Source organism: Branchiostoma floridae, chromosome 10 (genome assembly GCF_000003815.2).
Source record: "Branchiostoma floridae strain S238N-H82 chromosome 10, Bfl_VNyyK, whole genome shotgun sequence".
NCBI classification, from domain to species: domain Eukaryota; kingdom Metazoa; phylum Chordata; class Leptocardii; order Amphioxiformes; family Branchiostomatidae; genus Branchiostoma; species Branchiostoma floridae.
The window spans coordinates 23079525-23095858 of NC_049988.1; the positions used below are offsets into that span (position 1 = coordinate 23079525).

At 43.1% G+C, this 16334-nt stretch overlaps 3 protein-coding genes across 3 annotated transcripts; all 3 read right to left on the reverse strand.

Moving 5' to 3' along the window:
- On the reverse strand, positions 1 to 2488 carry LOC118425177 (gastrula zinc finger protein XlCGF57.1-like). The gene is made up of 2 exons (XM_035834008.1): positions 2443 to 2488; positions 1 to 2165 (listed from the first exon to the last, which is right to left on the reverse strand). Exon 2 carries the CDS (start codon positions 2156 to 2158, stop codon positions 887 to 889), a length of 1272 nt encoding a protein of 423 aa, XP_035689901.1. The 5' UTR covers positions 2159 to 2165; positions 2443 to 2488; the 3' UTR covers positions 1 to 886.
- Positions 2489 to 7029: 4541 nt separating this feature from the next.
- LOC118423773 (collectin-11-like) lies at positions 7030 to 8293 on the reverse strand. Its single transcript, XM_035831993.1, has 2 exons — positions 7828 to 8293; positions 7030 to 7213 (listed from the first exon to the last, which is right to left on the reverse strand). Exons 1-2 carry the CDS (start codon positions 8111 to 8113, stop codon positions 7167 to 7169), a joined length of 333 nt encoding a protein of 110 aa, XP_035687886.1. The 5' UTR covers positions 8114 to 8293; the 3' UTR covers positions 7030 to 7166.
- Positions 8294 to 12542: 4249 nt separating this feature from the next.
- Positions 12543 to 16096, reverse strand: LOC118425166 (mucin-5AC-like). Its single transcript, XM_035833993.1, has 5 exons — positions 15720 to 16096; positions 15050 to 15311; positions 14495 to 14674; positions 13685 to 13970; positions 12543 to 13295 (listed from the first exon to the last, which is right to left on the reverse strand). Exons 1-5 carry the CDS (start codon positions 16026 to 16028, stop codon positions 13166 to 13168), a joined length of 1167 nt encoding a protein of 388 aa, XP_035689886.1. The 5' UTR covers positions 16029 to 16096; the 3' UTR covers positions 12543 to 13165.
- Between the last annotated feature and the right edge of the window lie 238 nt (positions 16097 to 16334).

Below are 16334 nucleotides of genomic sequence, written 5' to 3' on the forward strand. Positions count from 1 at the left end.
TCATATCACAGAAGCTGATTTCACAAGACAAGCCCCAACTTAGTCAAACAGCCTGGTGTTCCCGCCATATGTATTTGACCGCAAACCAAGCCACTCTAAGTAGTACACTGAGGTCATTTCCCCCGCGTACTGTCAAAGACTGGAACGACTTTCCCGCGGAGGGCGCCTTATCTTCCACCTGGACATCTTCAAGACTCAAATCTGACTCAAGTGTCTGTCGGCATAACCGCCTTTCTCAGGAAACTCCACACAACTTAAGGTTACAGAGGCTTCAAAATGCTGAAGGCCGTTGCCTTAATACAAACACGGGACGGATATAGAACTTTGAAAACAGGTGACATCACTACAGCATATGCACGCTCGTAACTGTGAGGTGGCTATTCTCAAAGTAAAGTGTTCTTCTTACATGCATGATGTATATACATCATGATATATATAATATAAGCTCCTAGAAGATGATTTCTATATATTGTAGTTTTTTTAACAGCTAGATGACATACAACTCTGGTAAACTATCAGTTAGGATAAAGGAGTCTTCTTAGATGTTCCGAAATCACATTCCTTACACATGTAGTGTTGTTCACCGGTGTGTTTTACAATGTTTCAATGCAGATTTTACTGCAGTAGAATAGTCACACTGGTCACATTTCTAGGGCTTTTCACCAGTATGAGTTCTCCTCATATGTGTGAATAAGTTAGATTTCTGAGCTGTCCTGTACCCACACTCCCCACACTTGTAGGGTTTCTCACCGGTGTGTACGGCTAGATGTTGGTCCAAATTGTATTTCTGTGCAGCAGAATAGTCACACCGGTCGTACCCACACTCCCCACACATGTAGGGATTTTCACCAGTATGCGTGGCTAGATGTCGGTTCAAGGCGGACTTCTATGCAGCAGAATAGTCACACTGGTCACACTTGTAGGGTTTGTTACCGGTATGAGTTCTCATATGTTGGAATAAGGAATATTTCCGAGCTGTCCTGTATCCACATTCATCACACAAGTAAGGTTTCTCACCAGTGTGTTTGGCAATATGTTGGTCCAAATGGGACTTTCGTGCAGTAGAATAGTCACACTGGTCACACTTGTACGGCTTGTAACCAGTATGAGTTCTCATATGTTGGGATAAGGCAGATTTCTGAGCTGCCCTGTACCCACACTCCGCACACATGTAGGGTTTATCTCCAGTGTGTTTAGCTAGATGTAGGTCCAAAGTGTTTTTTTGTGCAGCAGAATAGTCACACTGGTCGCACTTGTAGGGTTTTTCACCGGTATGAGTTCTCAAATGTAGGGATAAGGCATATTTCCAAGCTGTCCTGTACCCGCACTCCCCACACATGTATGGCTTTTCACCGGTGTGTCTAGCTAGATGTTGGTCCAAATGGCATTTCCTTGCTGCAGAATAGTCACACTGGTCACACTTGTAGGGTTTGTCACCGGTGTGAGTTCTCATATGTTGGGATAAATGAGACTTCGCAGCTGTCCTGTACCCACACTCCCCACACATGTAGGGTTTCTCACCGGCGTGTCTGGCTAGATGTAGGTCCAAAGTGTTTTTTTGTGCAGCAGAATAGTCACACTGGCCACACTTGTAGGGTTTGTCACCGGTGTGAGTTCTCATATGTTGGGATAAATGAGACTTCGCAGCTGTCCTGTACCCACACTCCCCACACATGTAGGGTTTCTCACCGGCGTGTCTGGCTAGATGTAGGTCCAAACTGGATTTTTGTGCAGCAGAATAGTCACACTGCTCACACTTGAATGGTTTTTCACCGGTATGAATTCTCCTATGTTCAGCTAAATGAGACCTCTTAGCTGTCCTGTACCCACACTCCCCACACATGTAGGGCTTATCACCTGTGTGTTTGGCTAGATGTAGGTCCAAACTGGATTTTTGCGCAGCAGAATAGTCATACTGGTCACACTTGAATGGTTTTTCTCCTGTGTGTGTTCTCATATGTTGGGATAAGTGAGACTCCCTGGCTGTCCTGTACCCACACTCCTCACACATGTAGGGCTTTTCATCAGCTGTTGATTTCGGTTGTCTGACCAAAGTCGTTTCGCTCGTTGTTGGCTGGTCACAAAAAACTCCAGTAGGGGACCCATCGCCGAAGTTTTGGGGAACAGTAGTAGGAGACCCATTACCTTCCTCTGCCATGTCAAACCTAATGGATAGAAAATCATTAGAAAAGAAGAAATAGACCAATTAAAACTAGATCGTTTCAAGTAAACAAATAATGTTTACATTAACATTTTTTTTCCTAATAAAAGGTTGGGACATGTTATGGTATTGGATGGGAAATATTCTTACGCATTGCCACTGGTTCAAATGTCCACGCCTATTCTTTACTACTATTTGAGAAACTTAGAATTTTGAATATTTATATAACAACAGTTTCCAACATGCCTTCTTAATAGCCCAATACATAAACCATACTCTACCCGATACCGTTGATGGTTTTCTTAATTTCCGACCTCAGTTTCACAATTATCAAACTTGCAAAGTTCAAATCTTCACATTCCCCTGTTTAGAATGCCTTTGTCCCATATGAATGTAAAATACAAATGCATCAATGTTTGGAATGTTCTTCCTCCCTCCCCAAAAATTGCACGCCTCTGCTAAACTTAAAAACCTGTTAATAAACCACCTTTTATCAAACCCCAACAAATGTTGAGTCTTTCACGCTTTTGTCATGTCCTGATTTATAGTACATTTATGGTATAAATTTAGTCTCGATCTTAAAACTCTATGTTCAATTTATTTGCTTAATCATCTAAATTAAGGATTTATTCCTGACATTTTTCATTCGGCATTTTTCTTTTATCTATTTGATATTTTCTACATTTGTATATAGGTTAGTAAATGTTTAGTTAAGTGGTGGAGGGCACTGTACAAGCCAACTAGGCTTCTTCCCCCCTTCTGCACCTTAACTTTCTGTACTTTATTGTTATTGTTTCTTATAAATAAATAAATTTCTTCTTTTAAATAAATACCCCCCCCCCTCCCAAAAAAACCCATTGACAAACCAAAAAAGGTATTTACGATTAGGTATTGTTTTCTTCATCTGTTTGTTGTGTTTTTGCAATTACACATTGTAACGTTACATGTTTCTAATTTATACTAGTCACATTCACTATAAAGTGACGGAAATTGATAAAGACAATACGATAGCAATTTACTCACAAAAAGGCTTAGTTTTTCTAGCGTAACAAAATTTACAGCTTGATCATTTTAGTTCCAAACCTTTAGAGATTGCCTACAACTCACAAAAAATCACCCCTCATAAAAGTGCCACCCATTTTCACAGTAGACTTTCCCAATGACCTAAATGACCCCAGCGGCTTCTAGAGTAGATTGATGGGTCGCCTGTCGGGAAGACTAGCCGTTTTAAACAAGATCTGTTTAGTCTTTCTTAGTCTTACACAAACACATTCATAATCTTGCCCCTCGAGATTTGTCCTGATACTTGCTACATGTAACCTGACACCACAGTGTTTGATACACGGTCTGTTACCATGGCGACAGTGGTCTGGTCTTGGTTATATACCTTGTTTGCTTGGAGAAGAAGAAGTGGGTGTAGAAGAAACGGAGCAAAAACAATGTTTCCCCTTTGTTTCCGTGAAGGTAAATGTGCCCCCCTCCCCACCCCCATTTTTTCGTCACCCCAGAAAGTCTTACATTTCTGCCTGATTTAGCCCACATACCACAGAAATGACCTCTACTCCCTATAGTTCATAACAATGCAGTCATGTTTTATGTATATCTCGTTCTTACCTGCTTCCAGAGATTATTACTTCCTCCGCACAATCCTCCTGCAAGCGTCTGTCTGGAGCATCAAGGGATGAAAGGTGACGGGTACTGTGGGGTGAAAGGTCAATTCAATGCCTGCTTATACACATTCAGCGTATAGTGTGTTCCGCCTACACTTCAGAGGAGCTGCCCTTTTAATGCGACTTTTCTGTGTTTTTCTTCCTTCCTCCCTTCTTATACTGTGTTTAAATGGCTCGAAAATAATCAGTTGTTAACGCAATCCTATTTTGGACATTGTAGGCCTTGTATTGTTGAGTGATAATGCAATGTGTCCTCTGTATCTGTATCTATATAGCTGGTATATCCGCCCTTCGGTGTAACACACCAGTTTCGCAGGCATGCGGCGCGGCAGCAGCTGGTTATATTATAACGAAGGGTCCTGTTATAATGTGTCTCTTAATTATATAAACAAGCATGATAATTCTGCACCAGGGCCGCATTTGGGCTGTCTTTTTAGTGAAATGAATTATTCTACTGCTAACATTATTAGTACGAGTGCAGCACAACTATCAAAAAGAACCATGGGTGTACAGTACAGTCAAACCTGCCCGAGCGACCACCTCTTCTCGGCGACCACCTGGCCATTTCGACCGCTTTTTCTCGGTCCCGATTTTTTCTCCCATTGACGTAAGCATTAAGCGACCTTTTCTCAACGACCACCTGGCCAACGCGACCGCGACCGGCCCAAATTGGGACCCATAACGACCGCATCATTTTCAAAATTGAGGTTTTCATCGATTTTTGATGATAACTAACGCGACTTTGTGCCGAAATCGGCCAGTATGCGTAGGATTCCCGAATTTAGTTGTTACAGAAGTTTCTTTTTTTTTTACATCTATATCATTATAAAGTGAACGAATGCTGAAACGTATATAGTCTCATACCTTTTTAAGAAAGATCTGTGTTGCTCATACCTTTTTAAGAAAGACCTGTGTGAGTGCTTTTGTCCAACTGTACTGTACATTCACCCTCGTGGGTAAGAACGCTATCAGGACGTACCGGGCATCGAATTCGAAAGGTGCACCGTAGTTATTTCAGATATGGCGATCAAGAACACAGCGACGCATAAAAAAAGCTTGCATGGTAACTGACAGCATCAAGGTTCCCTTACTGTCTAAAACATTAGTGTACAAATATTGAGCTTTAAAACACTGTACCGTATAAAAGCTCAATAAAAGCTTGGGGTTACATTTACAATTTACAGTGTGCGTGTTGTAGTTGACATTAAAGACATCGCTTAACCCTATCTAGACCAGGGGGGGGGGCTAAAAGTGCCCGCGTCGACTTTGACGTCGCATAACTAGTGAACGACGTGTGCTAGGACTACGAAACTTGGTGACTTTTCCTAAAATATTGTTGGCAACAATTCTGCGAAAAAAGTTTTAGTTTGTGATTTTTCGTGTTGCCATGGCAACGGGTTTCTGACAGGCATATTTTCCCAAATTTACTAATTTCAGTTTGAATTATGGGATATCATGGTTTAATTGCAAGATCAAACTTGTTTATTAATATCATCAACATCCTGTGTAATTTTAAGTAATATTTTCATTTGAATATTCATAATTTATGCTAATTTGATGACGTCATGGGTCAAAATCCAAGATGGCGGACATTGCCATTTTCAACAATAAATACATGTAATTTTTACTCAAATACCGTCAAAATCTTTTATTTTCTTACAAAACACAATCATTTGATCATTTTCAGTCCATCTCTATTGGGTTTTGGGGTTATATGTGGAAAAAGTCGTATTTTAGAAAATTCACGGTTGTCGATCCAAGATGGCGGACAAATGACGTCATTTTCTGACGTCACATAGACGTCAGTGTCGACGCCATTGGAAACATAAGACTTGGCAGACTTAGACACCAATAAGATAAGCTTTATTGTCATCATTTTGCTCAATACATTTAAGTATAGCGGAAATTTAATATTTTGACGATTTTAGCCCAAAATATGACATTATGACGTCATAATTACGTCATATTACGTCATAACGATACCAAAATTACAGAAAATATAAAACTCTACTAGAACATCATGCCCTTCAAATTTGATGATCGTAACTCAAGCCGTTTTGAAAATACGACGGGGGGGTCAAAAGAGCCCCCCCTTGGTCCCAGGGATCCCAAAAAAGCCTGGTCTAGATAGGGTTAAGCTTCTTTGCGTGCGTGCAGTGTGCTAGCTATTTGCCATTAAACACAACGGAAACCATTCATACTTTGCATCGGGCATGTTTTGAGTCGATACTCTTCTCAGCGACCACCTGCCCAAATCGACCGTTTTTCCCGGTCCCCCAGGTGGTCGTCTTGGACAGGTTTGGCTGTATACTGCAACAGCAGAATACAGTGGACTACTACTGTGATACGAAAAGAATATTTATATATTGGTATTCAGCACACAAAGCTATCTCTACCCAACTAGATTGTGGCTATGTAAAAGGGCTAGCTAGCCTCCATAGCAGGCTCTCAGCTCATAATACACCTTTGCTGGTCATTTCGTTTTGTACTGGGTCGCTGATTGCTGATGACTTCTGTTATACAATATTGTAAGACAACTAGTTAAGAGTCAATAGAGTGGAATTTGCATTTTTATTCAATTTCCGTATTTTTGCTTTTAACAGTTATGTTCTTACATATAAGCCATGGCAGTCACTGAAATTGCATTTTATGTCACAGAAGTTCACACTATGCGAACAAACAAGTTTCCGGGTGGAAAACTCCTGTAAATTTAACGTCACCCGGAAATTCCAAATAGGTGGACCTTTGCGCCTATGTGCTGCCCGTACGCTTGATATAGATGGCCCGGATATGATGACACTGTGCGTCTTTTCCTTCTTTACTACAACAAAAGAGATTCACGCCTACGGCGAAAACAATCAAGCTATATTTACTGATCTTTTTAAATTCCATCCATGTCGCTACCCTGCCTGTGACACAAACGTCGTGGGAAATGCCTCATAAATAGCTCAAAAACAGGAGCTTTATTACGTACTAGAACATTCTTTACTCAAAAGAACTTTTGGTTACGAGCCTAAAAATCTGTACATTAGATCTATGTAAAAACTGAAGAGTCAATACCACTGCACAGGACAAATTTCATTCTTACTATTCATTCTTTGTTACTTACTAGAACATTCTTTACTCAAAGAACTTTAAACATTTGTACATTAGCTCTATATGCACTGAGGAGAGGTTATCATTGTACACGACAGTCTCATCAATACAGTCTTACTATTCATTCTTTGTTACCACTCCACAAACAGGTAAAGCAGCTATACAACAAGGTACTATTCTGTGAGCCTATAAGTCGAGGTTTCACGTTTTGGCTGGTACGTTTCACTGTCCGACAGCCGTTAATCAGTGGTGGTGGTGGGAGTTCCAATTGTCACCTGTGGACGTCCTGGAAGAAATAGTTCACAGCAATGAGATATGAAATGATGTGTTTATTGTAACAAGAGCAATATAATGATGTCATGTACCTAGTCTGATGGATACATAAGCTGTGGCGCGTTTACGAGATAAGCGGTGTTAGAAAATAGTACAAAATTATCAGGGACGAGATGTGGAATGATGTGACGGGACTATGACCCCCACATGCTTCAGTTGCCACCTGTCAGAGTGTGTGACGTCATTTCGCGGCAGTCTGCAGCACTACGGCGTGCAGCTGTGGAACAAACTTCCTTAGGAAACACGTATCATGATGAAGTTTAGGACATTTAGACGCCAAGTACAACCAGTGGCTTAGCAATGATACTTTTACAGCTATGTTGTTATTTAGTGTTGTTATTTAATGTTATTGTGTAATTGTTTCTGCCTGAAAAACAGGTCTAGGTTACTCCTGGTTAAATAGATAAAGTGAAAGTGGAAGTGTTCATAACCATATACTGATGTGTTTGTTACAAGAGCAATTATTACATGTATAATGATTTAACATGTCTAGTGCATTACTCGGGGAGTGCCATGTTTACTAGAGGGGGGGGGGGGGTCGGGAAATGGTACGGTTGCAATAAGTACCTGGAACAGCCTGGCATATGAAGCGATACGGACAGTGGCATTCAGCGTCGTTCCACTTGTCTGATTTTATAGGGGAGTAAAGAACACAATTTTCGCTGCCCCAATCCCAACGGTTGTTTGGTTCTCCCGGAGCCCAGGAGTTGTACGTCCCAAGTGCAGAACCATCCACCCACTCAAAGCTTCCCTCTACGCGCTGATCGTGCAGGCCGAACCAGAATTCCCCCTTGTCGCTCACGGACTTGTACAAGGAGACCAGGAAGGCGTTGGTCCCAGCGTCTCGGGGCATGGCGAGGATGCCGCCGTCTTCACCACAGGCAGCGGCCGCTCCGCCGAAGGTCTTCTCTTTGTCGACGGCCTTGTAGCAAATTCCACCGAACACTGCGTAACCTTTAGGACAAGATGCTGAAAAGATTCTTTTATATAAGGCTAAGGAATGTACATTGGATGGTAACTACACATAATCTTGTATTTGATAACTAATAATCAATTTAATTAATCACTGGTTGAAATCAAATGATGCTGCTTAACATAAGAGTAAACATTAATAGATCAAAGCCAAATTACCCAAAGCCTTAATCATGACAGTCAGAATCGCAGATTTTCCTATGTACATATCAATGAGATTGTTCAATACACCATCACAAAAAGTACACATGAGCACTGAAACCCAACTTACACGGCGCCATACTCATCTCGTAAAGAGGCTGCTCCAAGGCGGTGATTTTGTTTCGCTCATTGTCCAGGTCGCACTTCAAGGCCTTAACAGTGGCAATCAGATGACGCATGTCGTCTTGGTCGCGCTTCAAGGCGTCAACAGTGGCGGTCAGTTGGCGCATGTCGTCTTGGTCGCGCTTCAAGGCGTCAACAGTGGTGGACAGTTGACGCATGTCGTCTTGGTCGCGCTTCAAGGCGTCAACAGTGGTGGTCAGTTGACGCATGTCGTCTTGGTCGCGCTTCAAGGCGTCAACAGTGGTGGAAATGTCGTCTTGGTCGCGCTTCAAGGCGTCAACAGTGGTGGACAACAGGCGCATGTCGTCTTGGCAGCGCTTCAAGGGGTCAACAGCGGTAGACAGTTGGCGTATGTCGTCTCGGTCGCGCTTCAAGGCGTCAACAGTGGTGGACGGTTGGCGTTCCAAGGCGTCAACAGTGGCGTTCAGTTTGCGCATGTCGTCTTGGCCGCGCTTCAAGGGGTCAACAGTGGTGGACAGTTGACGCATGTCGTCTTGGTCGCGCTTAAAGGCGTCAACAGTGGCGGACATGTCGTCTTGGTCGCGCTTCAAGGCGTCAACAGTGGTGGACATGTTGTCTTGGTCGCGCTTCAAGGCGTCAACAGTGGCGGACATGTCGTCTTGGTCGCGCTTCAAGGCGCCAACAGTGGTAGAAAATCGGGATATTTCCTAAAATGTTTGTCAGAATATACATTTATTAATACCAAACTTGAGGAATGTTGAGAAAAAATAAAAGCATGTTTTGTCTTGTAAGCCTCTCGAGTAAAACGTAAGAGAACGTGTGTTAAAATTTGGACAACAGTATCCACAGTGCAAGAGTGTTACCTCTTTATTGATGAACGTCAGAGGCGCGAGTCCTACAGCGATAAGTACGGCAATGCCGGCGGCGATGCAGCTGCGGTGGGAGCGGATGAAGCTACAGAGAGCGCCGCGGCCGCTTGCTTCACTCGAGTACGTGCGGTCTGTTAACATTATCAAAAGGTCAACGTTCAGAGATCGACTCAACAGATCCATAAATACATGAATAAAAAATAAGTTAAATGAGATTTCAACAAAATGACATCAGGCCATGATTGAAGCCCGTTCTTGGACATTTTAAAAAGGGGATGAAGCCCCGGCCGGGCTCAGAAGCCACAAATTTGTCCCGCTGGACTGCCGGATACTGGGGGTATTCCCTACGGATACGTAGGACATGGCGTCTTTTTCAAATCCGGCTTATATTCAACCCGGATGCCAGCCGTGACACCCCAAAATATCCGGGAGCCGCAAGGTGTCCCACCGAGCCATGTAGGGGTCACGCCCGAAAGTGCCAAAAACAGCACGTGAACTGCCCGGAAAGGCCCCTTTTTCCAACTGGGACCTACGCCTTACCAAGTTGCCACACGAAACGTCTATTTAAATAGGGATGTGTTCCGTATTTACATTTTTTGAATAAGATAAAGTTTGCGACCAACAAGGTCGTTTTTGGTTCGATACCAGGCTACACAGTAAAAGTGAAAAACGCCCCCCTCCCCCAAACATTACCTCAACCAAAAGAATACCAATACGTAAGCCATACGGGCTTGTATGTGTATACGCACTTTTGTGACCACTCCCATTATATGTAAAATCAGGATGTTTGTACCAGGAATAAGAATTCGCAATCCTAATCGTGATCTAGTTTCACAAGCCATGCTATGAACAGTCCAAATATGACCATAAATTTTCGTCTTGAAAACTTTCTGCTTGTTTTATAAAACAAAATGTATTCATACTAGAAATACTGAAAATGGCAAATAACAAACATGGCGGCTACCTGCAGACGTGTACGTTGCGTGGCCTTCGTACGTGTGTGAAGCCGCTTCTTGCTCTTCTTGCGGCTTGTCAGCCCCGTTGCCATGGCGGACACGCCCGCGGGAACCACCCTGATGGACAGGAGGTGGTTGGGACGGCGGCCCACTGGTTCCCACCTCCCCGTGGGGTGACTCCTGCTGCCGCCCCACCCCATGTAAAGACGGCGGCAGATCTTGATCTTTGATTGTGTAGTACACTCTCTCTGCCTCTTCGTACGTGTCTGGAGACGTTCCTTGCCTCTCCAGCCGACTTCTAGAGGCGCCGCTGCGGTGGTGGACAGGAGGGGTCTGTGGAAGCGGTCTGCTGGTTTGGCCGCTGCCGGGACCGGCGAAAGTGGACAGGACCGGCTGTGCTTGCGTGGACATGATTTGGACACCGATTTGCAGACAGCCGTCCCGTAGCGAAAACTGTGAAACTGCATAAATACTGCAAATGAGACCTTATTAGTCTGAGGAAGAAAGGTCGAATTTGCCCTTATTTGGAGGGATGACGCGGTATGACGTGCGGCGAATGGCATTTTGTTTTTCTCTAAGAGGCAGACTAATTTTGTAGAAAAAGCAGTTAATTCAGGCTGGGAGGCAGAAAATCAACAAATCCATTGAAACATACGTCAGAACTATAGATGTAAGTGTTGAAAGCTCGTGACAAGCCCCTCCCACTTCTTTTGGAGCTAACACCGTGATATTTTTTCTTGTTCCATCCCTTCTGTCGACCCCCCCCCCCCCCCCCAGGTGAAACGGATCGCTCCTTAATGACTTGGACTCTTACAAAATCAACCATTTGTAGTAAAGAATTTCCCCTATATGAAAATGCACTCTCCAACACCCAATATAAAATGGACTCTTCCAAATTACCCATTCCCATCCTAAACCCATCCTAAACATATCTGGCTGTCATAGAATGAAACTAAAGTATATATTTCTGATATAAATAAACCATTTCGAATTGGTAAAAACCAATTATGTGAATATATCCTCGTTACTCAAACACCAAATTACTGGTCATTTAGCTATATAATACATTAACATTGCCAAAACATATACTTGTGGTCCGAATAGCCTAAAATCTCCACAAGAGATCATGCTCGGCCTGAAAATAGTCCCAAATCCGAAAAGATTTAGCTCTAAGTCTAACACTTACGAAGTATATATATATATATACCCACGAAAAGGTGTATATATATAATATATATGTATATATATATACCCACATATTTTCGTCACATTTTTGGAATTTAAAATGGATGCCAAAACTGTGACGAAGACATGTGAAGGCTTATGTCATATGTACTCTCATTCCAAATTTGCGATCATTTTTGCTGTAGTACTGTGACATATGTGGCAAACGTTATAGCCAACCGTGGTCTGAAAATAGCAGAATGAAATCAACCTATTATTTCAAAGTGATATATGCCAAAATGATGAATTTGTACATATGCCCCAGGCACTCTGATTTAAGTTATTTGGTTTTGATACCAAGGCACAGGGCCGCAAACAAAATGTACATTTTTGATCAGAAAAAAAGGTAGAAATTCAAAAGTGAATGATTTTAAGTTTTTTCGAAAGATCCCTGTTAGCACATGTCTAAGGCACCCCCGATATCAAATATCAGGTTATTTGGTTTAATACCAGGAGAAAGGAGACTAAGTTAGAATCTGAAAAGTCTGAAAATGGCCAGAAACGCTCAGGAAAAGCATGAATCTAAATACTATGTCATGAGAATTGCGTCTGGGATATTAAAGCAATTGTCTGAATGTATTTAGTTACGAATTCACCCAATTAATATCTAATGCCATAAAACACACAGAATCTATAAGTTATCGTCTGAAAGGAACAATACTTTATTTCTATAAAAAAACATACCAGAATCCCTCTGTACGGGAATTCCATACCTAACATCTTTGGGGTATGACCAAATATGAACTAACTATTACTATCTCAACATCTTTGCGGTTGAGCCATTATTTGACTAACATACATTACGAAGGCTGAATTCTGCGCCTATATATACATGTAAGTTATATACTCCATGGGTACAATGAAATAGTGTAACAAAATAGCTGGGTTATGTCAAATAAACCCTGGTCACTCAGAAGAACCTAAATAAAATACAAATAAATCATTTTCATATAATATTATCTATGTACAAGACTGACTGTCTATTTCGCACTAAAAGTTACATTTTCAGTCATTTTGAATCTTACACTGGGTATTCAGTGCGTGTGTATGACTGTGCAATCTAGCATTATCAACTTCATTTAACCAAATATGTGGAAGGCTGTGCAATATTACGTTAATCTTGTCAAATATACAAAGCACGTTTGGACCAGCACAGAATATAAAAGCAGCATAAATGTGATATAAATAGATCTATTGCAGTGTCTAAGACGGGCTATACTCTAATTGGTTAAAATTAGCCTTCCATAAAGTTACGAATTCTAAAACTTTTAGCAAAATTGTGATGTCTTAATTCTGTTGCAGACGTCTGTGACTTTTTAAGGTCAACTTTCCGACGATTCAATTCAGTGGCGTCGTGGTTCTGGTGGATACTACTATTAATCATGACGTCACTTTCTGACGACACAAGTTTTATGTCACACTTGTGACAGCGGGTATGTGACTTTAAACTTAAGGTGGAGCCTACTTCAATTTTGTGACAACCAGAACTTTATGACGTGATTTCATTGTGACGTCCGCTATATTTCTGTGACGTCACGCTTCTGGTAGAGACTATTGCGTTTGTGACGTCAATTTTCCGACGACTCAGGATAGGTTACGTCATGATTCCGACGTGTCCATGCGGTTGGAGTGCAGCAGGCGCGCGGCGACCGCCAGGCGGCGCAGCTGGGGCGCGGGCGAGCTGTTGGAGGAACTGCTGGAGGGGCGGGAACTGTCCGGCGTTGTCGGGCTGTGTCAACGGTACGAAGGTAAACATCGTCAAGAACAACAAATAAACAAACAAACAGATAGATAAACAAACAAGGAGACTACCTAGCATCACAAGGATTTGACAACGGTAAGGATACACACATTGTCAACAGCACCATTACTGCCTGTAATGCCCCCTGTATTGCTTTGTTGCAAATAATTTGAAAAAAAAAATACAGATAAAATTCACTGCCCGAAATGGCATCGTATCCTGGTAGATACGTACAGAGATGCTTCAGTATTTCTGACGAATACAGCCGGATCCGGTATTGGACCCGTATCTGCCTGTATATAGAAAATCCCTTTACGTATCTACCATGATACAAGGTCATTTCGTACAATGAAAAAATATAGAAGTACAAAACATACCGTGGTTTGAGCGGCCCTGTGCCGAGTGTAGGAGTCCGTGTGTTGTAGGGAGTTGTTGTCGACACGGGGGCGACGCGCGTGTGCTTCTTACTGACGTGTCTGCGCCCCCCTCCCCCACCGCCGCTCCCGTTACTCTGCAGGGACTGGTCCGAGTCCATCCGCGGGTACACGTGCGTGCGGATGGCGATCCCGCTCTCAGAGTCCGTCGCTAGGAACGACCGCGGCCCGACGCTCTCGCTACTGGAGCTCCCGGGCCGTCTCTCCTCGGCTTCGAACCCCAGGTTTACTGTTGGTAACAAGTAGAATAACCAGATATGTTGTGACATTTTATATTCATAGCGCACAGGTCACCCGTCAGAAACAGTGTTAAGTGGAAACTATTGTCAATAAACTGTTGTCAATATCAAGCCAAAATGTCCACAATTCAAAGCTTCCCGGCCGTCTCTCCTCGGCTTCGAACCCAAGGTTTACTGTAGTCAACAAGGGGATATTTTGTGAACTCTATTTAAACATATATATATATATATATATATATATATATATATATATATATATATAGAGAGAGAGAGAGAGAGAGAGAGAGAGAGAGAGAGAGAGTACAACTGGGTTGACAGAAAGTGTAAAATGGAACGAGATAGACTGTACGATATGGAACAAAGTGGAATGTACAAATGGAATTCCGTTTCGTTTCATTTCTTTCCATTTCGCACTTTCTGAACACCCGCACAATTATACATGTATATGTTTTTCGTGAATATTTTCATCAGGTTGCTGAATGATTAAAAACAACAGAAATCTTAAGTCTCCAACCTGTCGTAAGACTGTAGATAGAGTTGGAGGAGGACCGCTTGAGTAGCGGGCCGACCTCGGGGTCCTCTGAGGGCGGGGGTGCCGCCGGCTCCGGGGAGGGGTCTTCCAGCGGCCCTGCAAGTTCCGAGATCCGAGGGATTTGACTTCGGGGTTTCCGTCTGGCGGGACGCCGCCGTCGCTCTGTAGGAAGAAGAAATAATATTTAATATTAAGTTATTCTTATTTCATTGCAAATAAATAAGCTACACATCTAAATCTCTAAACATAGTGAGATGAAAAACACACGAAAGATCCAAATAAGCCAAGAGATGTCCACTGTTTCAAATTACTGTACTAATTTGTTCACGTCTTTCACCACATTGTCATTTCGCCACATGGCAAGTCGCTTCGCCACATGGCACGAGTACTGAAGTACCAAGCTATTCCCACATTTCAACTTCAAAACAAGGTATTGTTTCATCGATAGAACTTCTGGCTAAAACATCTGCGTTTCATACATGCAAATAAAAAAAAAAACGCCCCTGCTTGGGGAGTAGTGGAATCTTACAAACCGACCTGTTGACATGTCTATGTTAGTGGACCGCTCCAAGACTTGGTGCGAGGGGAGGCTAGCGGCAGGCGCCATGGGCCCCGGCACATTCGGATCGCTCTCCTCTCCCGTGGTCTCGTACAGCAGACTCTGTGGCTGGGGCGCGGAGGTCGTGTCTCCTGTAGTCTCGTACAACAGGCGCTGCGGCTGGGGCGCGTTGGATTGGCCCGAGGTGCCATTCCTGGAGTTCGTATTGTTGTGGTGTGTTGGGCTGGTCCTAGACTGTTTCTGGATGAAGTGATACAAGTTTATGTGTTATATCCACATTCTTAGTGTCAGAGGCTGCAAATGTGCTACGACCAAAGATTTGACCCTTTTCTTGCCTTAGGCAGGAATCTACACCTTATCTCATCTATCCTGTTATCTATTTGACCGCAGCACAGAAGCCGCATCACCAGTTTTCGCCACCCTTCTGATAGTGCTATATCTAATGAATGCAGTTGAAAGACGGGGGTCGATCAAATAAGCACCTAGTCACGTGATCTACCAACATATTAGATAATAAACGTGACGTCACTGAAGTCGTAGACTGTCCATTCCTTGACTTGGGAGTTGGGAGTAAAGAATTATTTACTTTAAAGAAATATAAGAACTATTGGAAATTATATTTTAAACCTACGTCAGACAAAAACTTACCAAGTTGTAACTAGCCAAGTTGTTAACGGCGGAGTCACTATTCACTGTGTTTAGCAACGTGGACGGCGTCTCCTGTGAGACAAGGGGCGGATGTGACGTCTGCGACAACAGGAAGGGCTGACTCGGCTCGGAGATCACGTGACGCGGTGACGCTTGCCTGACGTCATCGTGGAACTTGTTGGTCGTGGAGGCTCCGTTGACGTTGTTCCGGTTTACGTTGGCGGTGTTTTGGACGGAGGACGCTGGTTGGGAGACCAGACGAGGTTCCTTCTGCGGTCTCGGGTTGTCCCGGAGGTTGTTCCGCTGCATGATGTTGTCTACGGGAACGGGCGCGTGGCGACTGTTCACTAACACTGCAGGGACAATTCAGAGTCAGAGATGGAATTATGACTTATATCCCTCATCCGTTACGCTTGCTTGCAGACTAAACTAATAACAGCACAGAGGATGCTTGGAAATCCCACAGAGACGGGTTCTTGCGGGCTGATCACTCACACTGCAAGACCAGGCTAGAGATAAACTCATGAATAGATAAGGCATTGAAATGATTTATGACCATTTATAAGCTATAGGTCACCATTTCCTCCAAAAAGACCGGGGATTTTGTATATTTAT